Source organism: Chaetodon auriga, chromosome 3, assembly GCF_051107435.1.
Source record: "Chaetodon auriga isolate fChaAug3 chromosome 3, fChaAug3.hap1, whole genome shotgun sequence".
NCBI classification, from domain to species: Eukaryota; Metazoa; Chordata; class Actinopteri; order Chaetodontiformes; family Chaetodontidae; genus Chaetodon; species Chaetodon auriga.
Window position 1 is genome coordinate 25,476,542 of NC_135076.1, and position 24,890 is coordinate 25,501,431.

The window sequence follows — 24,890 nt, forward strand, 5'->3', positions numbered from 1 at the left end:
GTAGCCTGGATCCCTAAAACATTGGATACGTGACATTGAATAAGGTTCAATATTACATTAGAGTTAATTCACCTTCCCCGCACCTAATTTCAGTGTTCTGGGATTGTTATCATTCAACACAATTTTTAACCATGCATCATTTGTATTTTTTGCAATATAGGTTTTTTTTTGTTAGCTTAGCAGCAAACCATCCACCTGTTGAGTAAACATCTTTCTTTCTTTGGCTCCTCTTTCTAATTACCCCCCCCCCCCCCCTCCCCTATGCTATGCTGGTTGCCAGTTTTTCATTGGGCCTCTCAAACAAAGAGGACCTAATTTCAGAAACCTTCTCTAAGCTGTGCTGCCACAGCTCCCATCCACGAACTCTCCCTTTGCATTGCTCTTTCCCTTATGAGACCCAACATGTTGTTGAATGTTCCACTTTGTTGTACTTAGTCCTAAAGAGATGTTACTGTTCAGTGTGAACACCCAGTAACATTAATAACAGTTAATACATATGGTGAGGTGAGGTCACAGTGAAGCTTTAAATCCGTTTTTGATTCAAGATGGAGCATGCATGTTGGTTTCTCACTCTGTCCCTGTGTCGTACTGATGCCTGTCGTCTTCTGCTAACAGTTTAGTTTGTCCCTGTGTCTCTCAGCTTATTTTTTATTTTGAAGTAGTTTAGGTGAAGAGTAAACTAGTAGTAACTCGTCAGAGGTCGAGCATGTTGAGACACAATAGCAGAACTGGCACTGCCACGCCACATAAACATTGGCAATGATTCCTTTGTCTCTCTGTTAAAAAAAAAAAATGGACGCGCTCACGGCCCTGCATTCCAACAGTATGTGTGTGTTTGTGCTGTTGTTGCTGGTTGTCCTGATAGGGGAAGTGAGCAGGCGTTTGGGAGGGCTTTATTTTAACTGTGACAAGGTGGAGTCACTGCTCTAATAGTTGTGTAATCCTGCGGGGCGCTCCGTTTCTTCAGCACAGCCGTGGAACTCACGGGCTTCTCAGAACCAAACCAAAACACTTGCAGTCTGCAGCAGTTTAGTAGCAGATTGTCAGTTCTTTCTATCAGAACTGCAGTTACAGTACTGCCCATCTTCTCAGGTCAAGATGTTCTGAATCTCTGAGATAGCAATGTTCTCTTGGGCAGCTGATGTCAAATTTTCCAGGCTGAGACAGACCACAGATAAACTGTATTTTCTAAGATGACGCGAAGACCAACTCTGAACAACTGGGAAAACTGAAACCAGTGAAAGTCTAGTTGTTTCTTGGTTTAGAGTACACTGCAGCTTTGAGAACCTTTAAAATGTTTCCGTTTTTATTTTTTAACCTGGCCTTTTTCCTTTTTCATAATTGTGAATACAGCACTGACAGCATCTGACAGTAGATTCAGCCTCAAAATTCATTGTGCTTGAAATGCAACCCAAGCTTGAGGGCTTTCCTCAAAGCCTTTAAGCATCTTTTTTTTTTTCCATATTATCAGCTTTTGCATTTAGATTTGAATGGGAAAGGGAACATGACCTTGGGGTCATCAGTGAGTCATTAGTTTCAGTCGGTGCAGTTCCTGGTTTAAAACTGTGAGAAGTTTGTAAGCAGCCTTACAGTTTTTCAGTCATCTGCAGAGATCTGTGCACTGGGGTCAGCTTCGGAAGGGAATCATAGTTTGGCATGCCACGAATGACTGGCATGTCTTAGGGAGAAAGAGAACTGGGGGGCAATGCAAAGGATGCCTTGCTTTTTTTTTTTTTTTTTGTCTCATTTTGTCTTTAGCTGGAAAAGTACAGTATTGGGGTATTCAGTCATGTGAACCAGTCAGCAATCCAGATGGCCCAGGGTGGGAGAGAAAAGAAGGATGGAGGGGGTAGAGCACCCCGCACTGATTGGATATTCGGAGCTGGCTATGTGACATCATTGGGGGTGTTGGTGAAGCACAGTAAACAAAGAGGGAAATGCTTGAAAGGCTCTCTGTGCTGCTGGACAACATGACCACAACACAGCTAACACTTGCTACGACACTGCCTCTGCCAACCCCCACACCTTCATTTGCTCGATAAAAAATAACATATGAATTTATAAAGCAATTAAAATTACAATATTGCTGAAGAACACTTATTCCCATGTTGTTTTACATAATTTTTAGGGGCCAGTTGGGGGAGGGGGGGGGCATTTCTCTTTGAGATCTTTGAGATGATGATCTTTGAGATGATGGCCAAAGGCATAGTTTAGATATGGTCTTTGGTTTTTAATGGGAGATGTTACATCAGTTCATTGGATTCTATTTTATTTTAATAATTATGTGCTTTATTAAGTAAAATGTTAAAAATGTTGTTTTGTTTTTTTTTCATTTGTATTCATTAGTACACAGCTTGCAGTTCCCGTTGAATGTTACTGCAAGCAGTCTGCTTGCAACAGTAAACAACAGTGAAGTTAAACCTTATCTTCAATCTTCTATAAGAGTAAGAGCAGTCTTTTCCAGGGAGTCAGCCTATAGAGGCTTAGCATCTGGATCAGTGTCCATAGCATGTGACGGCTTGTGCGTATTTGTCATGTCATACAAAAAAAGCTTCCTATGCGAGGTATGAAAGTTTTTCCTTTGCTGGAAAATGCTTTTTTTTTCCTGCACTGCTGCTCCTCAGACTAAGAATACATGAGTGTTTCTGTGACAACCAGGAAGAAACAGAACAAGGCTTTTCCTGGGAGGGAATGAGGTAAAGGGTCATTTTGATATTGGCTGTCCATTTGGCTGGACTAGAACCATTGTGGATCAGACTGGAAGTTGTGTCCCAGCTGTAGCATAACTCTCAAGAGCACTATTGAATGTTATGAAGCCTTGTGAAAAGACGGCAGCTTGGCTGTCTGAGCATGCACCTAGACACACGTTTCCTGATGGTTATGCAATCTTCATGCTTTTCATTTAATTTTATTGCTAAATTGAGAAGGTACTTTAGTGCTTTTTAAGGGAATTTATTGTCTGTGTGTGTGCACTTACCTATTAAAAAGCCCTGATGATTAAACAGTAAAAAGTGTGTGTGTTTGTGTGTGTGTGTGTGTGTGTGTGTGTGTGAGTGTGTGTAAATGAGGTTTAATTAACTTCACTTATCTTAGACTCTCATAACACTTTTTATCACCTGCATTAAAAGTTGTATATATTTTTATAAGGTTAAGAAAAGTAAACTTGTGCTGCTCTGAAATGTAAATTATTAGTTGAACAGTGATTCACTGTTGTCAGTGGTTCAGTAAATGTCAATTTGAGCGTCATGTTTTTTTAAAGTATTCAGTCTGTATGATTTCTCATCGTGACTAAAGGTTATAGGGCAACCCGAGGAAACGTGTAGACACCTGAACGTTATTCCCATCGGTGATAGTTCAGTGCTTATTTCCGAAGCTGTGGGCTCCTGCTTCTCAACCATCTCCCTGAACAGGCAAACCTAGACTCTTAAGATTTGCTTATGGTATTTGAATAGGATGGCCAAGTGATCTGCGCCTCATGCAAATGTGCACAAAGCTCACTGGGTTCTCTGAGTGACCTGGATGAATGTGTCTCAATGAAGAGGGAGCTCTGCCGACATTCAGTTTTCGTCAACTTTGTGTTCTATCAGAATCAGCTTGGACAAGCATGTGAGCACATACAAGGAATCTTACTCTTGTTTGTTTGTTTCTCTCAATGAACTTACACGCTAATAGATATAGAACAGAACAGGGACATCAAAGCTTAACAAAGTCAAGCCAAATCAGTTTTATTTATCTATCTCTGTCACAAATCAACAATTTGCCTCAAGGGGCCTCACAAACTGTACAGCAAATGGCATCCCCTGTCCTTAGACCCTCGGCTCGGATGAGAAACAACCCCATTAATGGGCAAAATGGAAGAAACCTCAGCAAGAGCAACAGAGGAGGGATCTCTCTCCCGTGACTGACAGACATGCAATAGATGTCGCATGAACAGAACAGGCCGACATTAGGGTATAGAGTAGTCCACTACGAGCTCATTGGTTTTGCTGATATTGAGCTTCAGGTGATTGTTGTTGCACCATGTGACAAAGCCCTTAGTGAAGACAGTGTATGTCTCACTGGACATTATTCACTGGAATCGTACATGTCAATACAGTGATCATTTCCATTTGACCCCAAAGTACCCTCAATACCTTTTATTGAATTCCTTCAAAGGAGTCACTACATATATGACTTTGGACAGACATGGATATAAACTGCAACTTGACTGATGGATGTTTTATGCTTCGAAACGACAGTTTCAAATAAAGTCATTTTTCAAAAAGGAAGAAGTGCTGCACATCTGGCACAACTAGGTGAAACTCTAACTGCAGAAATTTAACACCCTGTCTGTCTTGTCAACTTCTGCATTCTCAGAAAGGGCAGCTGGGTTCACCAAAAATTAGAATCACAATCCACTTTACTGGCCAAGTGTGTGTGCACGTACAAGGAATTTGACTGTCTAAACATGCACTCAGTGCACTTGCACAGGACAAAGACTGAACAGCAAATAATGTTAAATAGTGCAGAAATATAAATAAACAATAAGCAGTACAATACAAAGAATGGTGAGGCAACAACAGTGTATACAATGACATTTACAACGTGTGCTGACAGTGACAGAGTTCGGTCATCTCAGCTGAGTTGTTAGCATTGTGCTCTCAAAGCAGAAAGGCCTTCCTGGATAATCTTTTTGGTAAATGAGGTCACAGGCAAAATGGCCGTTTGTCACCATATTTCAGCACCGTCATGCAGATTATGATTTTTTTTTTTGTACTGAAGTATCCATTTAGACTTTAGATGGAAAAAAAGAATCAGCCTCTTATTTTTAGCCATTATTGATTAATTGTATTTTGAGTGTTAGCTGTAGGCGTTTTACTTTGAATGGTGATGTTGTGAATATCTCAAATATTTTCAGAGATGAATAAATTAGATTAATCCAGTTTTAAACAGTTTAAAAACTTAAGCGTGGCTTTAGGGCTGATTATGATTATTTTCTCAATGAATTGATTAGTTGGGCCTATAAAATGTCAGGAAATGGTGAAAAGTGTTGATCAGTGTTTCCCAAAGGCCAAGATAATGTTTTCAGGTGTTTTGTCCACAACTAGTTCTGCCATTTTTCTTAAAACATACTTAGACTGATCAATTGATTATCCAAATAGCTGGTGATTAATTGAATAGTTGCAGCTTTTCTTGTTATTAAGAGTTATCTGGTGGAAAGGTGCAATGCACTTGAAACTTTGAACTGAAAAGGGCAGTGAGGCATTGTTTTCAGCCTGGTTTTCAGTTACTCCTTGATTCTCATGCCTTTCCTCTCTTTCATATTATGGTATAGTGCTCTTCCAGTGTTTTGGCAGTGCTGCATGATTAATGTTTTTTGTGGACTCGATGATAAATGTTATGAATCTCACTTGAAGGTCTACTCTGACATCTTGGGAAATATCCACTCTCTTGATGAGAGCTGAGAAGATTGATACGAGTCTCATGTTTGAATGATGAATGCGAAGCTGCTGCCAGCAGCTGGTTAGCTTAGCTTAGCACAAAATTAGAAACAGCTAGCCTGTCTTGCTCCAAAGAGCCAGGAAATAGTCATGCACATTACCCACCAGTACAACAGAGTGTCGTGTTTTACACATCTTGTGTGGATTAAGCAAATGAGAGAGAACGTGTTCGTTTTTGAGCTTTCGAGGTTCTGATTTGCGGTTTTTGTTATCTCTGGACACAGCCAGGCTGTTTCCAGTCTTTGTGCTATAGTGAGCTAACCGGCTGCTAGCTTTATATTTAGTGTGCAGACGTGAGAGTTGTGTCAATATTTTCATGTTGCTCTTTGCAAGAATTTGAATGAAGATATTTTTCAAAATGTCCAGACTTGCACTGTTTTCCTTCTATGTGTAAGTCTGCTTGCTTTTCTACCAATTCAGCTTTGCAGGAAAAGCAGTGCAGTTCTTTCAGACCAACGTTGTTGAAAGAGCTGCTTGTAATATTTTCTTATTCTAAATTTAGACACAAACACAAATATTAAGGTTTTTAAGAAAGATTTTGATAATTAATGACAGAGCTCTAATAGGAGTTTGATTATCCTTATGTTTGTTTTGAAGTTGATTTAAGCCCATTTTGGGCGATATGAGTTGAGAAAATTAGTGTAGCATTAGAGGCTTGGCATCAAATGGGAGCTGTATGTTTGCTCTCGTCAGCACTGGACCATCTCCCTCCTTTCTTTCTCATCAATTGAGTCAATTTGCCTCTTTAGGAAATGTCTGTGCTCTTGTTTGGATTAGAACTAGAGCATGACACTGCATACTTTACAAGTGTGTTGGCTCGTAGTTTGACCTGCTGCTTTCGACTCCCACTGTATTATTTCCTAACCTCTACCCTCTGTCCTCTCTGCAGCTTCTGCACCAGTCAGCAGCAGCGTGAGTAGACGCCGTGCCCCCTCCTCGGTGACTCCCCTCTCGTGGGAGAAACACAACATCGCCGCCATGTCGAGCATTACCATCGACCCCGAGCTGAAGCCCGGGGAGTTTGTCATCAAGAGTCTATTTGCCGAGTTTGCTGTGCTGGCTGAGAAGAAGATCGAGATGGTGATGGCTGAACCGCTGGTGAGTCCACAGGGGGGTGAGAGCTGGTGTCGAGAAACACAGGAAATGAAATTCGATACACAACACGTGATGTGGCACACACAGCTGAGATAACTGCTGTCTTTTGCAACTAACTGCCAACCTGTAGCCACTTCAGGAAAAACTGTGGGGAAACTAGCAGGAGAGGCACATTATCTTTATGTACATGAGTTCTACGAATTGTAAAATTGTTTATTATTAACAGACTGGATTAAGTGCCCTTTGACCAGCCTCCATTCATCCGTTATATTCAGCTCAGTTTCTTTTATATAAGAGATCCTGGCGGGGCTGATTGAAGTCTTACCTCACTCTCATTCAACCGCTCTTTCACCTTATGCCCCACAGTAAAACTTCAGTGTTCTCTTTCTCTCTCACCTTCTTACTCATAAACAGGCCTGCTGTAAACTGACAGCAATCTGCTATTGTGCAAATACCGTCATTATCTCTGCTGGGTTTGTGACACACTTTGTCTTTCTCTTTGTCTCTCGTCTAACAGGAGAAACCCTTGTCCCGATCCCTCCAGAGAGGGGAAGATGCACAATTTGACCAGGTCAGTAATGACCAGGAAGTAAAAAGCGTATCATGTGTGGGCGCGTGAGTGTGACATTCTCATTTCCCAGGACCACCAGCAGTCCTTTTCGTACCTCCGTATGTGTGCGCAGTACTTGAATCCCCTGCTCCACCCACTCAATGGCCCGTCTGTCCCTCGTCTGTAGCTGGTGCAGAACTCTATACAATGGGCCTGCCTGCTGCAGAATGCTTTGTTCAGCACAACACAAAGCCAACGAGGATACGGTGCTATAGATCCAGCTGTCCCCATTGTGAGTGAGGGAGAGAAATGGGTATAGAGAGCGCAAAAGTGAGAGTGTAGAATCGCTGTGTCATCCTCAGCTACTAAATCAGCATTGGGTGCTGGAGTGTATCTGCCCGATGCCATAAGGGCAGAGGGAACAGTTGCATAACTCTCCGGCCTGGCATCCATTACCCACCTCCGTCATCACGCTGCATTGGCCCTTGAGTACACACACACACACACACACACACGAACAGGTATACCTGAACAGTTTACGCATACTGGCCACCTTATCTCATGTTTTATGTATTGTCTGAAATTATTCGCTATAATCTTGAGTTGCTAAAGTGCTGATTTGTCGTTTTCTGTGTTTACCTGTTGGTAACTGAATTTAATGATTTCTCATCAGAATACAGCTGTTACTATACATCAACATACACATCATTATAGATCGCCCATAACAGGATATGCCAAGCCTGTTGATGCAGTGCTGGTTTTGAAAGCCGAGCTCTGATATCATCATTGATGATGAGGTGTTTGGAGGACAGCTTATTTCTGTGCATGAACACCACAGGGCCACATGTACTGTGGAGCTGCTCAATAGTCATCCAACACCACTCTCCCAATTTCAATCAATAGCTTCTGTGTGTCACCCACTAGTTGAGAAAACATCTGGTCTATACTCACCGTATACATGCTAATCAGTTATTGAATTTCCACTTTTAATTATTGCATGTGGGATAGCATTCTGTACACAATGTAAGCATTTAATTAGCATATTTGACGGGTAAAAGTATGTGATTTTTGTATTAAAAATGGAAAATATGTGAGAATAAGTTAACAAGTAATAACAAGTGAATCTAATGTTACTGTTTTCCAGTTAATAAGCTCTATGAGCTCAATAGCAGAACACTGTTTGCCCTCCCTACTGCGCACACTGTTTGACTGGTACCGGAGGCAGAGTGGCACCGAAGACGAGTCCTATGAGTACAGACCTCGCTCCAGTACCAAGTCCAAAGGGTGAGACGCTCCTCTTCACTTGCCTGTCTTCTTCTCCCCATCAACAAATCATTTATAAGTGATTTCAATTCTGTGTCCAGTTTAAGATATACTTTGACCTCATTGTTGACAGTTATTATTATTTCTCTCTCCCCGTTTGCAGAGATGAACAGCACCGGGATAAAGATTACCTTCTTGAACGGAGGGACTTAGCCATAGATTTCATTTTTTGTTTAGTTTCTGTGGAAGTTCTAAAACAGGTGAGCTGTCTGACACTCTGCTTTTTGTATTCTGCTTTATAACACCTGTAAATAGTGTTTGCTGGTTGGGTTGCTTGGGTCATGTAACTGAATATTTACATAGAGAAGAGGAAATTCACTGCGTCCGTATGACCTATTATTGATGCTAACAGATACAAGGTTTTCTCACTAGACTTGATTTCTGGTTTCATTTCAAATGGTAGGAGTAGGTTTCTATACATTTGCTGGAGACTTTGTCCACCTTTTTATTGCTACCATTTTATTGCTGTTATTCAAATGGTCAGATAGCCTTTACTGGCAGTACATCATTCACCGCTGATAAGAGAGCTGGCGTTACTGCGCTTTTGTCTGACTGCTGTAACTAGTGATTTGCAGACTAACGCCTGCCTGAGCAGAGCGTGTGCGTAGCAGAACCTCTTGGCCCATGTTAACAGGATCGAGCAGCCACACAGCCAGCATGCAGCGGCGCCTCATCTACAGATTCAGCCTGTCCCCGCTTTTCATTTTGACGTGCAGCTCTCAGCAAAAAACAGGCGGCAGTCATCTGTGATGGTCATACCAGCAACATCACACCTTTCACTTCACTTTCAGTGTCTACATCTGTAGAGATTGTCACAAACATGGAAAAAGGATTTTTCCATTGTTTGTTAATGTGTCAGTGCAGGAAGATACGGCTGGCATTAGCAGCGCTGCAGCAGCAACAGCTGACTGTATGCTCACCACAAGCTTGCACGCTGCAGCAGTTCAGCAAGGTAGCCATCAAGCACAGGTAGCAGTAGGCAGTGGGCATAAGAAAGATGAGAGTACTGTTTAATAGGTTTGTACTTTTTTATTTACTCATCATCTGTGGTATAAACGAACCGCAGAAATGAACAAACTGGTGAGGTCTTTCCCCACAGGGGGACACAGTAAATAAACACAAATGGCTACAGACCAACTCTCAACTGAGTGTGTTTCTAAAGTGGACTGTCCAAGTCTAAGCAGCATTCTGAACCAAAAGCCAATCCCTGGAGACCAGAGCTAAGTTGTCCTTGGCGTCGCTCCAGTAGGGAGGGCAATGAATGGTAGCAAAGAGAAAGAATGAAGACCATCAATGCTTCTAATAAGACCGATGATTCCATGTTTCCGCCACAGATTCCTCTTCATCCCGTGCCAGATGTTTTAGTACACGAAGTTCTAAACCTGGCATTCAAGCACTTTAAACACAAAGAGGGGTAAGTGAGAGTCGACGCACAGAAACCAGTGACACAGACCAATGATGTGTGAATAAAAAGTGCTGATGATTATACACTCTGCTGTGCCCTTCTGGCTTTGGGGTTTTGCTTAGTAGGGAGTCAGTCACATGTTTATTTCCACCTCTTTGAATAGACTGGCTCCACGAATCATTTTGTCACTTTATAAACCGTCTTCTGTGTCGTTAAAGACGCTTAAACAAAGCACAGTCGGGCTCAAGTAAGCACACTTGCAGACTTCTTCAGCCGTTTAGTGCATTGTTGTTTTGATGTCAGTCATACAGCACGATGTCTTCACAAAAAAAGATTTCTGTTTGTTTAAGACTTGATGCCATATGCTTCACATGACAGGTACTGTGGCCCCAACACTGGCAACGTGCACATCATCGCAGACCTGTACGCAGAGGTCATTGGAGTCCTGACTCAGTCAAAGTAAGCAAGCTTAATTGTGCTCAGCTCATCACTGTCACATCTCACCTCTGAACCTCACTCAGCTCTATTGGGAGGAGTTTTTTTGGCTGTATATGTATATATCTTGTGTTTGTGTGTTTGTGTGTGCGCCCAGGTTTCAGGCAGTGAGGAAGAAGTTCATCACAGAGCTGAAGGAGCTCAGGCAAAAAGAGCAGAGTCCTTACGTAGTCCAGAGCATCATCAGTCTCATCATGGGCATGAAGTTCTTCCGGGTCAAAATGTATCCCGTGGAGGATTTTGAGGCTTCTTTTCAGTTCATGCAGGTAAGTTATATTCGTTTCTTTACGAGATGCGTGGCTGATGCGCGCCTTTGCTAAATTGCACCAGACATTTTGTTTTACCGCCGCCCCTTTATTCGAGCTCAGCAGCCCTCTATAGCAACGGCTCATAAAGCCAGATGAGTAACGATCAAAGGTGAGCTTTGCCAAGACAGGAGTGTATGTGTGTTTCAGACTTGAAGAGCTGTGAATGGAGCAGTGGCTTTTTCATTAATCTTTATATACACAGCGGTAAAAACACTCTGTTCTCTGTGATTTGCTCGTGTTAATGAAACATGCTGTGCTTTATGTCCACCACACGTTTTCTGTATATATCATGATTTCCCATATGGTGATCTTTTAGAGGCTGACCAATATTGAGTATTAACATTCTGTATTGATATTTAAGAAACAAAATCCATTACAATTAAGTGTGTCTCTTACTGAAGTCAATAATACAATTAAAGCAGTGTTCCTTGGCTGGAGTGGCTCAGCCTGCGAAGGAAAAATAACAATACCACGATGATGTATGGCTCTTTTCTTGTCATGTGAGCAGCAGTCTTTGGTCCTGCATCAGTCAGTGTCACAATGCTCTCCATCACAGATTAGTCAGTTTTTATTATATGTATTTTTTTTAGTTTCTGCATTAGCTTGTCCAGGTATTTGGCAGATTCAAAAACACAGGCGCACTGACAAAGCGCGGCGCGGTGACAAAGTGCTTCACAACAAAGGCAAATGACGCCAAGAAGACACTGGAAAAAAGAGGCTGCTGGACGGGGCGTTGTCTTAATACTGCGTGTTTATGTTGAACTGTGCCATCCTCTGCCAGTTTGTCTTTGTTTACGTATGTATCCTGTGTGTATTCTTCATACATGTGCGTCTTTGGCGTCCTTTCTCAGGAGTGTGCCCAGTATTTCCTGGAAGTCAAGGATAAGGACATAAAGCATGCTCTGGCAGGCCTTTTTGTCGAGATCCTTATCCCTGTCGCAGCCGTGAGTTTAAAACAATTTCCTCTGTTTCACCCCGCATGATTGAATCCCTTTATGTCAATTTGAGATCCACGGTAATCACTCGTTCATCCTCAGGCCGTGAAAAATGAAGTCAATGTGCCCTGCCTGAAGAACTTTGTGGAGATGCTGTACCAGACAACGTTTGACCTTAGTTCCAGAAAGAAGCACTCTTTGGTAATAATTATACCATCCTAGTTTGTTTTTTTTCTCTCTCTCTCTTCCTCCCCACCCCAATCACTGTGCCCTCTACATCTTTACTACTTCCTTCTCTTATTGTGTTTCTCTCTTCCTGTATTTTGTCAGCATTTCTGTTGGCCCCAGCACACCCAGTCTGTCATTATCATGCAGAAATGTTTCACTTAAATAAGCACAACCTCACTGCTGGTCCATTATGTTTACTGACCAACTCTGAAATTGTCCTCACAACAGTTTTTTCATATCTGGATCTAATATATTGAATTCTTTTTAACGGATCCATCCAGCGTGTTTAGTGATGTATCTGAGCTCCTGATGGCATACATGAGATTTTAAAGCAGTTGTGCTCTTTGATGCTGACACTGTTCCGTCTCCCTCCCCAGGCTCTGTATCCCCTGGTGACATGCTTGCTGTGTGTTAGTCAGAAGCAGTTCTTCCTCAACAACTGGCACATCTTCCTCCAGAACTGCCTCTCACACCTGAAGGTACGGCCACCCTGAGCCTTTACACCCATCCATCCACTTGAGAAAAGTGTGTGCTCTTGTGCGCTAAAGAGTAGCAGCACAATGGCTGTATTCTTCAGATGAAAGTATTTTTAGGGCACGACACTTGGCTTGACAAGTCAGCTTAAACCTCAGAGGTCTTATGACTCCTGTTATGAAACCTGAAATGAAATTTTGGTGTGTTTGGTGCCAGTGTAACGTGACATTCGTCCCTTTAATAGCAAGCTCATAATCCTCTCTTTGTGTCATGATTGAACACAGTATGAAGGCATGAATATTTATTACTGTTAAAGAATGAAGTTTTGGTGTTATGATGCTCTGTAGTCCGTACAAACTGTGATACCGTCTTGGTTGTGAAGGGTGTGCTCTGTGGCTCCTCTAAAGATCAAAATGTACCTTCCCCTCCATTATCAACAACCAGATCTGGACAGGAATAGCACTTGATTTGATAATAGCCTCTTTGATTCTTTTAAAGCTACAGTTTATGCTCAAAATGGACAAAAAACAAACACGAATAAATGATTATTGGGTGTCACTAATAATCAGGAGTTTAACCACAGCTCATTTCACAGAGAATGAGCTGAACCTGTGTGTAGCATCTTTAAACTCCAACAGAATGTCCTGCATCTAAACTAATGCACTTCGCATAATATGTGTTCTCTCAAGTGCTGTTTTAACTCAGGTCTGTTAATGACTCCTTGTAAACCAATTACAAACAGATCAAACCTCCTTTCCTCCTGTCCCTGACCATCATGGAGCCAATTCAACCCAGAAGCTCATTGACCAAATTACTGACTGACTGACTGACTGACTGACTGACTCAATGATTGTCTTTTCCGTTCTGCACTGATCGCCCTCTGTGCAGATCCTGTGATCTGTGATCTTGTGGTGGATAGATTTCTGTTTGCGTCTTTGTGATGGTGATTTTCCGATGGTTTTCAATGGCCGTCTGTCTTCTCAGTGATCTCATTCCAGCATTCACTTCCTCCATCGTAATTGTTTTAGATTTTCCTTGATTTTTGAAAATCAGACAGTCTCATGAGCGTCAGTGCTGATCCTTTGATTGAGATAATCTTATGGGTTTGTGTGAAGGCTCGAGTGTAGGGATGATGTTAGTGATTTAGGGCTTCTTGTCCAACCAGTGATTTTAACCCTGTGGCTGCTCCTGAAAATCAGAATAACTTTGATGTTTTTGAAAGTTAATAACCTTTAATAAATGTGTTATTCAGCTAAATGTAGTGTTATGCTTGGATGAACCAGCAACCCTCCACCATGCTGAACAAATTACAACATTTGAATATCTGGTGTGTACACACGTTACACAAATGAAAGCGGGGTGGAGAGTTGTCCTTGTGGAAGGTCAAACCAGCCCATACACCACCTTTTCAGGGAAAAGGCAAGAAACAAAGCCAAGACAGCGTGTAGATCAAAGGCAGCATTTGTCATTTTAATGTAATTTGATTTGAAAACAAAATTGCAAGAGAAAAAGTTTGATACGTGACCCCATGTGACTCAGTGTTGTTGCTACAGCAGCATTATCATGTGATTATTTACTCGTCTCAAGCGTTTGTATCCAGTATGTTATACATGTGTGTTCAGGTCCTTTAGTTTTATTTATTTGACTTAAACATGAACTACAGTGAGAATAGGGACAAGTAGACTTTCTGGTTGTCCCTTCTTTAAGAGATATTGCATATAATTTGTTGAGACCTGATCAGTGTTGCCATATTTTACAAAGAAATGGAGATTCTGCCATAGTTGGACAGCCCCGCTTCCAAGCATGGTCCCCACAGGGTTAAAATACAGCCGTTTTGGGTGTGCTTGACATTGATTTGAATGGACGGATGACTTGGGTGTCACTGCTTGTCGGCTTCATAGGTTAAACAGGCAATTTTGTTTTGTTTGCTCTTTTCTTATGATTTTCCATTCGCCTCTTTAATTGTCCTTTCCCTCATCCTCCCTTGTATCCACCCCTCTGCTTACGTGTCCTTTCTCTGTCCCACTGATTTCCAGACCACAGCACACCTTATTTAGCTTCTCTTATGCACGTGAAAATTAAGATTTTGCTCACTTGGTGTTAAAGGATGTAATACCATATCAAATACAAATGGACTGTTGTTTTGTTTTACTAGCATGCCACTAATAATTCCACTAATAAATCCACGAGTGGCACGTTAAAAAACAGTTCGTTGTGTTTGAATAGTGTCTATTTATGTACTGTCACACTGACAAGAGTAGAGATGCTTTGAACTGCTCTTGTCTTATTTGTTTAGGTTATGTTTTTGTTTTTGCCTTTAACTTGCATGTGTCCCTCCCCAAACCCTACATTCTTTGTCTCCTGTCATTTGATCTTTTTCTCACACTGACTCGCTCCAGATGCCGTCTAACAACAGCATCCGAAAGCAGATTGAGACGCTGCAGGTGAGTTCTCTGGCGTCAGCGACCTGCCCAGTGCTCCCATTCCTTTAACGGCCCCAGTCCAGACCAGGATGTAGGGTAGTACGCTTCTGTCTGATTGGCTAACAGGGTAGTGATCGTTCTCTGTAGTGACGGTGACACTGACGTGTTGCTCTATTAAAGTAGAGAAGAGGAACATGTGATGTTGTCTGAGGGTTTTGGTGTTGAGCTGGTTTGTGTTTATGGGCGTTAGTGATGACTTTTTCCTGATGTGTAATTATATATTTATGTTTTTACTGTAGATTCATGCTTATCTAATACAGGGAGGTGTTATATTGGTCAAGTTACTTGTGTTGGGCAATATTTGCTTTGGAATGTGTCTATCTGTCTATCTGAGGAGTGATTGCAAAATTATCTCCATGATATCAGATATCAGAAGTTCACTCCTACATTAACAAACAATTACAGATTTGATATCTGTTTTTCAGGCAGCAACATTGTAGGAAAACTAGACAGTGACCCCCACTTTGTTGCAATGAAATGCACAATTCTGTTACTTGCAGAAAATAAGCAATAGTTACTGTCAGTGCGATATTGATTCAGTGTTGTGCCATCCCCAGTGTTCATTAGCAAAAGGTCACGGAAACATGAAAAGTTAAATTCATTGAGATGTCGTGGACTTTGGTGTTTTTGCCGCCTGCTCTGGCAGTGCTACCTTTAGTTTTCCTGCTGGACGTGGTAATAAGCTGGCTGGCAGCAGCCACATTGTGCTCTCTATTTTCTTGTTGCACAATGCAGTACCTGCCACATCGGCTGTTGACATTAGGGCGAGTGTTGTTTTTATTAAATCGTTAATCGACGATGTGTGACGGACATCCGTAATGTGCACAGCACGGAGGTGAGATGTGGATTTTCTTTCTCCGGTCCAGGTTAACCAGCAAAAAGTAGCTCTGTTATGCAGTGGAGTCTCTTTATCTCCAGCTGCACTTAACGCACTTACACCAAACTAACCAGGTTAAATAAATGCATGAAAACACAAAGATTATGTCATCATGACTCCGTGTTCAGTACCAGATGTACGTCTTTGTCCTGGATGGACAAAATAAGCCTATCATTTCAATTTATGAGCATATTTTAAGAAAGAGACCTTTTTTTCAAAAATTTGAGTCAAGTAAGTGACAACTTATGACAAGTGTGCAACTGATTGTGAGTTCTTTGAATAGAAATTCAATCAACTTATTCACCAAATCAATTACCCATTATTAAATTTCACATCACAGTGTTTGATTTCAAGAAAGAATGGTGATGTCAAAGTCCTGACTTTAAGCAGACCTAAGTAGACATTGGAGACATTTGTTTGTGCTCAGAGATCTGCTGTTCTGTGCTGCTCTGATTTGTTGGGTTGAACACAAAGATTAGACTTATGATTGCAGTACAAAAAAAGGACTGTTTCACAGTGGTTTGCAATGCAGCATAAGACTTTATCTTGAAATGCCAACTCACCAGAAATCACAAGAAGACACTTTCTCACTTTCATGTGGTTTTATTTATCTGTGTTTGGGACATTTGCCTCGAACATATCCGCCTGCTGCCATCTGCTTTTACTGTATAGCATGCTTAAGCCAAACCATGTCATGCCCTAGAAGCATTTCCACTGTGCCCTCCCAGTAAGGGTTATCTGTGCTAATGTTGGTGGGGCAGGGCTGGACGGTCATGGTCTCTGTTTTTAAGACGTGTCTTCACCGTGAATTACCAGACCACACCAAAGTATGGTTTGTTTGGTTAATCTTTAAAATAGAGGAATGCTAAAAAGGAGATGAAGCAGCAGTGAAGTGGAGGACCCATAGGCTCTTCATGCCGGTTTGGGCCAACCACAAACCCTCCATCTTGCCAATAAGGTAAAGCTGACATATGGAAATCCTTGCTCCATGCCCACATCACACCCTCTGAGCATGGCTGCTCACAGTATGGGCCTGTGCATGTATCTCAACAGTATGGAAATTAGTCATAGCAGGAAACTTGGCTGGTCAGTCCAAAATAGTCCTAAAATATCAAGTGGATGTCCTCTATTCCAGGACACAATGACTTCATGTTATTTAAATTCAGCATAGAAGTGGTTGTAATGACTCGGTTATTCAGCTGAAGATATTTTCCTCTGGTTGAGACTGACTGTCTCTGTACTCAGCATTTTCTTCCTAAAGCTCATGAAATATCATCAGATCATCAGACCATGTGGACTTTAACTGTTCAGACATCAATCCGTGACTGAAAAATGATCCTGTCATTAGCTTCTACTCACAGTTCCCTGGTTTTCTGTTTGATCTGACTTTCTCAAGAAAAGAGCAGCCTGATGTCACAAGTCTCACAGGTGGGTAATGAAATTGCCGTAGTTAAACTGAGTGGCTCATATTCTTTTTACATCCACAGAACAAAGACCCCAAAATGTCCCGTGTGGCGCTGGAGTCACTCTACAGACTGCTCTGGGTTTACATTATCAGGATCAAGTGTGAGAGTAATACTGTCACACAGAGGTCAGTACCAGGGACAACTGCAAGTTGACCCTCACACACACACACACACACACACACACACACACACACACACACAAAATCAACCCCATTGCGATTGATGGCTATCAAGTAGAAGTAATTTAAACATTTGTTGTTCAGCACTGAATAAGCTTTAAATATCCCTCTTTTTCCCTACTAGCCGACTACTCAGCATCGTTTCAGCACTTTTCCCCAAAGGCTCCCGCAGCGTGGTGCCCAGGGACACGCCCCTCAACATCTTTGTCAAGATCATCCAGTTCATAGCTCAGGTAATCTTGGAGCGTGAATTGACGTGCTTGGATTTCACAGCTGAGACAAACATAAGGATACACCGCGTAGTAGCTGTGTGTGAGTGATCGCTGCTCTGTTGGTTGTTTTAGGAGAGACTGGACTTTGCTATGAAGGAGATAATCTATGACCTCCTGTGTGTGGGCAAGTCTCACAAAACCTTCGCCATTAATCCAGAGGTAAATTCGAGAGAAGACGTCACGTTCTGATATCGTTGGAGTGTTGTTCTCTGTCTTTCGTGTCATACCTCACCCACTCTCTCGCTGTTCGCTCTGCCAGAGGATGAATATCGGTTTGCGAGCCTTCTTGGTGATTGCTGACAGCCTCCAGCAGAAAGATGGGGAGCCTCCGATGCCTACGACGGGGATCATCATGCCCTCTGGCAACACCCTGCGCGTCAAAAAGATCTTCCTCAACACCACCCTCACCGATGAAGAAGCCAAGGTCATAGGTAGGCTGGAGTTTTTACACTCGACTTCTGGAAAGATGGGGACATTTTAGTAACTGTGTTATAATATTCTGTTAAATTATTGTGTTTCCAGGCATGTCACTGTACTACCCACAAGTAAGAAAAGCCTTAGACAACATCCTGCGACACCTGGACAAGGAAGTGGGACGCTCCATGAGCATGACCAATGTACAGATGTCCAACAAGGAGCCCGAGGACATGATTACGTATGTAACCACAACCTGATTTCTCTGCCACTGCCCATGGCTCCGTGCTCTTCTGACCTGTAGCAGGTTCTCATAAGCTGTTTGTGCCACAGGGGAGAGAGGAAACCAAAGATTGATTTGTTCCGTACGTGTGTGGCCGCCATCCCAAGACTGATACCAGATGGCATGAGCAGACAAGACCTAATAGAGCTTCTAGCCAAGTAATTCACCTTCTTTTAACCCCTCTGAAGCCACATCACTGTGCAGTCTGTAGCTGAGGTGTCCTTGCACACGTCTTTTCATTCTTTCCTGTTGGCTCCTTCTCCTTCTCCAGACTGACCATCCATATGGATGAAGAGCTGCGTGGCCTTGCCTTCACGACCCTTCAGGCCCTCATGGTGGATTTCCCAGAGTGGCGGGAGGATGTTCTCTCAGGCTTTGTCTATTTCATCGTCCGTGAGGTCACTGATGTCCACCCCACACTGCTGGACAACGCTGTCAAGATGCTACTGCAGCTCATCAGCCAGTGGAGGCAAGCTGTGCAGAGCAGCAATAAAAGCCACGACGTGCAGGTCGGTCAAAGGAGTTTCAGCTGTCTTTAAGTGAATTACAGTGAGAAGTTTGTGATTTTCATTCCAAGCTCTTTGAAACAGGGCTCAAGCAGCGGCCACTCTCTGTCCCTGGAGCGCACTCCTCCATCAGGTGTGCTGCATGTGGTGGAGGGCTTAGCGCTGGTGGTGCTTTGTAGCTGCCGCCCTGCCACACGCAGGCTGGCTGTTAACGTCCTCAAGGAGGTCCGAGCGCTGCACACTGCTCTGGGCATGGGCAAGGTAATTACTGTAGACTCGCCATGCATTTTGTTGTGAACAGTCAAATGTGAGTCTGCAGAGACTTTTTTTGTTACGAGTACTCTGTTTTCTGACATTTCTTCTATCTCCCTCAATCTTTTCAGGGAGATGAGGAATTGGCCATTGATGTAATGGACAGATTAAGTGCATCAGTGTTGGAGAGCTTCATTCATCTCACAGGAGCGGACCAGGTATAAATGCCTTTTCTTGTTTAAAGAATCCTAAAACTTGTACCAATACTCTGACTCTCAACTCGTCTCCCTCTGTTATTCTCCATAGACAAACCTGCTGTACTGTCCCAGTGGGATTGATCTTCAGACGCTAGCCGAGTGGAGCTCCTCTCCCATCAGCCACCAGTTCGATGTGGTGAGCCCCTCGCACATCTGGGTGTTCGCCCATGTTACTCAGGGCCAGGACCCCTGGGTCATCAGCTTCTCCAGCTACCTGCGACAGGAGCACCTGCCCAAGCATTGCCCCACTGCCCTCAACTATGCCTGGATGTTTGCCTACACCCGCCTGCAGCTACTGTCTCCACAAGTTGACATCAAGTATGTTTCCTCAAGCCTCTGTGTCTTTGTGCTGTGTGTTTGTACACTGATGTAATTCTCTGAGTGTTTCTGTCATTGTGGGTGTTTTTATTGGAGGCTGTCCTCAGAGTGGCTGGGTGATGGTGTCTTCATGATGACACACATAATGTAAGAGAATAGTGGGCTGAACCAAATAAAACTAGTTTACTGGGCTTGACACAAGATAAATAAATGACAGAGACTGATAAAGCATGTGAGGTTTTGACATAAGCAGGAAGAAGTCAGCCGCTTCATTCTCTGGGCCCACAGTTCAGTGTTGTTCTTCCTCTTTGATACATGTCATTCATCTTCGACCTTTCCTGTCGTCCGCTTGCAGCAGCCCCATCAATGCCAAGAAAGTGAACAGTCTGAACAGCAGTGACTCCTACATCGGCCTTTGGAGGAACTACCTGATTCTCTGCTGCAGCTCCGCCTCCTCCTCCACCTCAATGTGTTCCTCATCCTCCACCTCTGGCTCCGTCCGCTGCTCCCCGCCTGAGACGCTGGCGTCCACGCCGGACAGCGGCTACAGTTACGATTCAAAGGTCGGGAGCAGCAGCACAGACAACGCCCTATGCACACACGTTTACAAGGCCTTGAAAAAAACAAAAGTATAGTGCTAATTTCAAGCCTGGAAAGGTTTGGAAACAGAAGGCGAAGAAAAATAAAGCACAGTACGATATAAGTGTAACCCTGTAACATGCTGACAGCTAATGATGAAGCGTCAGAGGAGATTTTTTTTTTTTTTTTTTATAACATGACATTTGTCCTTCTGCATCTGTTAATAGATTGTCGGCACTCCGTCCCCCTCCTCCCTGTTCAAACACATTGTTCCAATGATGCGCTCTGAGAGCATGGACATCACGGAGTCTCTTGTGTTGGGGCTTGGCAGGACCAACCCCGTCGCCTTCAGGTACACAGCACTGGACACGATCCATATATAAACCTGGCTGTATGTTTTGCATTTGCTTGTGTTGTTGTTTTTTTACGTACCTGTAACTTTGCTGTCCTTCAGAGAGTTGATAGAGGAGCTGAACCCCATCATAAAAGAAGCTCTAGAAAGAAGACCTGAAGTAAGTGCAGTTCATTGATAACTTTGAAACTTGTCTGTGTTTAACAAAAGACTATTCACTGAGTTACAATGCTACTCTGTTCACTGTGCAGAACATGAAGCGACGCAGGCGTCGTGACATCCTCAGGGTCCAGCTGGTCCGGATATTTGAGCTGCTGGCTGATGCTGGTGTCATCAGTCAGATGTATGTAATCCAACACTATGAATTTGCCCTTTTATATAAGCTGTTTCTAGACATAATAATCTTTTGTTTGTTACTTCTCTTTATGCAGAGCCAGTGGAGGGTTAGATGGAGAGAGCCACTCTCTGAACAGCACCCTGCTGGAGTATGTTGATCTGACCAGGCAGCTGCTTGAGGCTGAAAATGACAAGGACTCTGACACACTGAAGGACATTCGCTGTCACTTCAGTGCACTTGTGGCCAATATCATTCAGAATGTCCCAGGTATGTCTTTAAAATGTCCCCATTTCAGCCATTGATCTTTTTATTTTAGATTATTTGCACTGAATGTTATAGGAACAAAAATCAAAGTGTCTCACGTGTTAATTTCGTGACTTGATGTGTTCAGTACACCAGAGGAGGACAATCTTCCCCCAGCAGTCTCTGAGACACAGTCTGTTCATGCTGTTCAGTCACTGGGCTGGGCCCTTCAGCATCATGTTCACCCCCCTGGACCGCTACAGTGACAGAAATATGCAGATCAACCGCCATCAGTACTGTGCACTAAAGGTACACTTTGCCACATATAAAGATATAGATGTTGAAATCTGCTTCTGCATAGAACGTAACCCAGGCTTAGTGATAACTAACAGCGTTGTTAATGTTCCAGGCCATGTCTGCAGTGTTGTGTTGTGGACCTGTAGCTGACAACGTTGGCCTTTCCTCTGATGGCTACCTCTACAAGTGGCTGGACAACATCCTGGATTCTCAGGACAAGAAGGTTAGAGAAATCTTTTCATGTCAGCCTCTTTGATTACCATTAAAATGAAAGTTCAGCCAGGGTACGTATGTGGATGAGTGCTGATATGAGGTTGAGATAGGAGTGTGCTGTGCCCAAGCAGAGTCTTGAATGCTCAACTTGAATACTCTGAAGGCAGCATGTCCAGAGTTCAGAAAGAGCAAAGTACTCACTTTTCTTTTGGATGTATTGGCTGACACACAAAGGCAGCTCTTTCATGTTTTGACCTGTCGTTGTTATCAAAGCATATAAAACCTCTAACAAGGTCATAAATTAGATCCCATGGCAGGTTGTCTCAATGGATGAATGTAATGATGGCAGTCAACTCAGGACAAGTATACAATAATAATGTCTCCAGTGATAAGCAACATTTAAATTTTATAGGAGCGATTGGTTCGGTCTGGCTGTGCTATAAGACTTCCTGAGGTCAAAGTTATGCAGCAGAGTTCACATACTGCTACACTAGTGCTACACAGTGGTGTTCAGAAGTACTGCAATATGTCAGCGCCAAACTGTTTCATTCAGATAAAAACACAAAGAAGATCGATTGTTTACAGAGAGCAGCTCAAAATCACCTTTTAATCAATCATAAAACATCGTATGTAGGTGCTAAATCACAAACTTTTCCCTGCTTATCAGTCTGAACTAGATTACCACCTTGTTTTTACTGATTCTGCAAACAAAATGTAGAAATACTGCACGTGGGGATCCATATTTAGCTTCAACTTTACAGTATATTTTTGTGCCAGTGCTAATGGTCAATGGATTAAAGTGAGCAGGATGTGCAGTGACTGTTCGTGAAGCCTTGGTTGTAACCGTTGCTCTGCGGTCTCCTCTAGGTTCACCAGCTGGGCTGTGAGGCTGTGATGCTGTTGCTGGAACTGAATCCAGACCAGAGCAACCTCATGTTTTGGGCCGTGGACCGCTGCTACACCGGTTCACGTCGTGTGGCTGCAGGTTGCTTCAGGGCCATCGCCAATGTCTTTCACAACAGGTATCGCACATTCCCGGCGTCAGCTTGAACTGTCTTCTGTGGATTTGTTTTTCTCTCTGGAGTCAGTGAATTGCTAATCAAACACTGCGTATGCTTTATGTTTTCTCTTAGGGATTACCAATTTGACACTGTGGTGCTGCTGAACCTGATTCTGTTCAAGGCGGCTGATTCTTCCAGGGACATATATGAGGTGGCCATGCAGCTGTTACAGGTCTGAATTTCTGTTTTCTTTTCATCAGCAACTTCTTATCTATCTTGACATAACGCTGCCATGCAAGCTTTTATTGTTCATTAAATGCTGTGTGTGGTATTTGTCTGTGTGAAACTAATAGATCCTGGAACCAAAGCTCTTCCGTTACGCCCATAAATTGGAGATCCTGCGAACAGATGGTATCTTGACGCCTCCCTCACCGCTGCCACACCTCTACTCCGTGTCTTACTACCAGCTGTCTGAGGAGCTTGCAAGGACCTACCCAGAGCTCACGCTGCCCATCTTCTCAGGTTTGCTACATTACAATTTGTTAACAGCTGCTGTTGGGTTAACGGGGTGCTGTAATGTGTGAAATTATTCCATTAACTCAAAGTCGTATTTGTGTGTGACAACAGGGATCTGCCCTGCCCAGTGTTGCACATATAAGCCTTGCTGTCCACGATCAGATACATTTCCAGCCTTATGAGAGCCTTTTTGTTAACAAATATTGTCATATACCTGCATAATATTTCAGATGCAAAGTGTAGGAATTGAGTGAATTTTTGACAAAATATAAATAGCAGTCTCAATGTCAAATATTTATCATTCTGTGCTCTTTTGAAAAATGTGTCACTTTGTTTTTTGGGTGTTTGGTTTGTGTTGGTGGTTCATGAAGTCAGTCAATTTCATAAACATCCATTTATTAATACATAGAAATTGTACATATTGCCTTATGTCTTGCATGTCTCCACTCCAGAGGTGAGCCAGCGCATCCAGACAGCGCACCCTGGTGGTCGTCAGGTCATGTTGCACTACCTCCTGCCTTGGATGAACAATGTGGAGCTGGTTGATTTCAAACCAGCTGCACGACGACCGGAGGACTGCGGCAGTGGTGAGGACGATGAGGACGTACACGAGCGGGAGATCATGATGGTCAACAGCCGGCGTTGGCTCCGTGGAGAGGGCTGGGGCTCGCCGCGAGCGACAGCCATGGTGCTAAACAATCTCATGTTCATGACTGCTAAGGTGAGACAGCTGAAGGACCGTCTGCCCTCCGTCGTATTTGCATTTACATGGATTTGAAAATATTGATTTGAGACAACTGATCATGAAATGATTTTGTCTTTACAGTATGGGGATGAGTTTGCTTGGTCAGAGATAGAGAATGTATGGACCACATTAGCAGACAGCTGGCCAAAGAACCTCAAAATCATTCTGCACTTCCTCATCAGTATGTCGGGAGTCAACAGTGACCCCAGCCTCTTGCCCTACGTAAGTCACAGGACGCTTAGTTCATGCACCGCACTTGTCGTGTCCCCATGTTTATTGTCCACCACTTACTCCTTGTGTGTCTGACTGTGTTACATGTGTGTCCTCAGGTGAAACGGGTCGTGGTTTACTTGGGCAGAGATAAGACTATGCAGCTGCTGGAGGAGTTGATGTGTGAGCTTGAGTTGACTGATCCTGTTAGCTCAGCGGTCACTCACATGGACAACCCCCCCTATTACCGCATCACCTCCAGTTACAAGATCCCCTCAGTCACCTCAGGTTAATCAGCAGTATGCATGCACAAGTTCACAGCTTAGGTCATGGTTCCAATACTGAATCAGGTGTTTTGAATGCCAGATGGTGAATGTTTCATGTCTGCTCCTACAGGAACAACCTCCAGCAGCAATACCATGGTGCCAGGAAACGATGGTCATCATGACAGCAAGATCAAAGACTCCAACATGGAGGACAGGTACAAGCTGAAATACAGCACTGGCCTTTGTGTCAAACAGAGATTGTGATGAGAGGAGCAGGATGTGTGTACCTGAACATTATACAGTATATGAAGCAGCACCAACGCATTCAGTTTTAAAAGTTAAAGTGGTCTTGCTTATTGGCTTTGTCATAAAAATCTGAAACTCTAAGACTCAAGTCTCCTGTTTGTATGTGTGATGTAACTCCTCCTATGGAAAAGGTTAAAATAAGAACAGCCACTAAATTGTTATGTTTTAATTGATTCAAATGAATCACTCTCAAGTTTATTTTAGAAACAGTTTAGAGACTTTGAG

General features: G+C 43.0%; 1 protein-coding gene across 12 annotated transcripts in view; it reads left to right on the plus strand.

Moving 5' to 3' along the window:
• fryl (furry homolog, like) overlaps positions 1-24,890 on the plus strand; it is a 65,800-nt gene that overhangs the window by 20,147 nt on the left and 20,763 nt on the right. For 8 of the 12 annotated variants that reach the window (XM_076726453.1, XM_076726444.1, XM_076726447.1 and 5 more), the window contains 35 exons: positions 6,370-6,578; positions 7,093-7,146; positions 8,270-8,409; positions 8,552-8,648; positions 9,783-9,862; positions 10,232-10,312; positions 10,446-10,614; positions 11,508-11,600; positions 11,694-11,792; positions 12,197-12,298; positions 14,693-14,737; positions 17,141-17,244; positions 17,423-17,531; positions 17,643-17,729; positions 17,830-18,001; positions 18,093-18,225; positions 18,318-18,425; positions 18,539-18,776; positions 18,858-19,034; positions 19,157-19,243; positions 19,332-19,600; positions 19,956-20,163; positions 20,407-20,531; positions 20,634-20,691; positions 20,783-20,874; positions 20,963-21,135; positions 21,260-21,420; positions 21,521-21,631; positions 22,489-22,643; positions 22,755-22,854; positions 22,976-23,144; positions 23,591-23,859; positions 23,965-24,105; positions 24,213-24,381; positions 24,490-24,574. In XM_076726453.1, the coding sequence (XP_076582568.1) occupies positions 6,459-6,578; positions 7,093-7,146; positions 8,270-8,409; positions 8,552-8,648; positions 9,783-9,862; positions 10,232-10,312; positions 10,446-10,614; positions 11,508-11,600; positions 11,694-11,792; positions 12,197-12,298; positions 14,693-14,737; positions 17,141-17,244; positions 17,423-17,531; positions 17,643-17,729; positions 17,830-18,001; positions 18,093-18,225; positions 18,318-18,425; positions 18,539-18,776; positions 18,858-19,034; positions 19,157-19,243; positions 19,332-19,600; positions 19,956-20,163; positions 20,407-20,531; positions 20,634-20,691; positions 20,783-20,874; positions 20,963-21,135; positions 21,260-21,420; positions 21,521-21,631; positions 22,489-22,643; positions 22,755-22,854; positions 22,976-23,144; positions 23,591-23,859; positions 23,965-24,105; positions 24,213-24,381; positions 24,490-24,574 (4,580 nt within the window). In that variant the 5' untranslated portion in view covers positions 6,370-6,458. The remainder of the gene's footprint in view (positions 1-6,369; positions 6,579-7,092; positions 7,147-8,269; positions 8,410-8,551; positions 8,649-9,782; positions 9,863-10,231; positions 10,313-10,445; positions 10,615-11,507; positions 11,601-11,693; positions 11,793-12,196; positions 12,299-14,692; positions 14,738-17,140; positions 17,245-17,422; positions 17,532-17,642; positions 17,730-17,829; positions 18,002-18,092; positions 18,226-18,317; positions 18,426-18,538; positions 18,777-18,857; positions 19,035-19,156; positions 19,244-19,331; positions 19,601-19,955; positions 20,164-20,406; positions 20,532-20,633; positions 20,692-20,782; positions 20,875-20,962; positions 21,136-21,259; positions 21,421-21,520; positions 21,632-22,488; positions 22,644-22,754; positions 22,855-22,975; positions 23,145-23,590; positions 23,860-23,964; positions 24,106-24,212; positions 24,382-24,489; positions 24,575-24,890) is intronic. The other 4 variants (XM_076726448.1, XM_076726455.1, XM_076726454.1 and 1 more) reach the window with 1 other exon arrangement.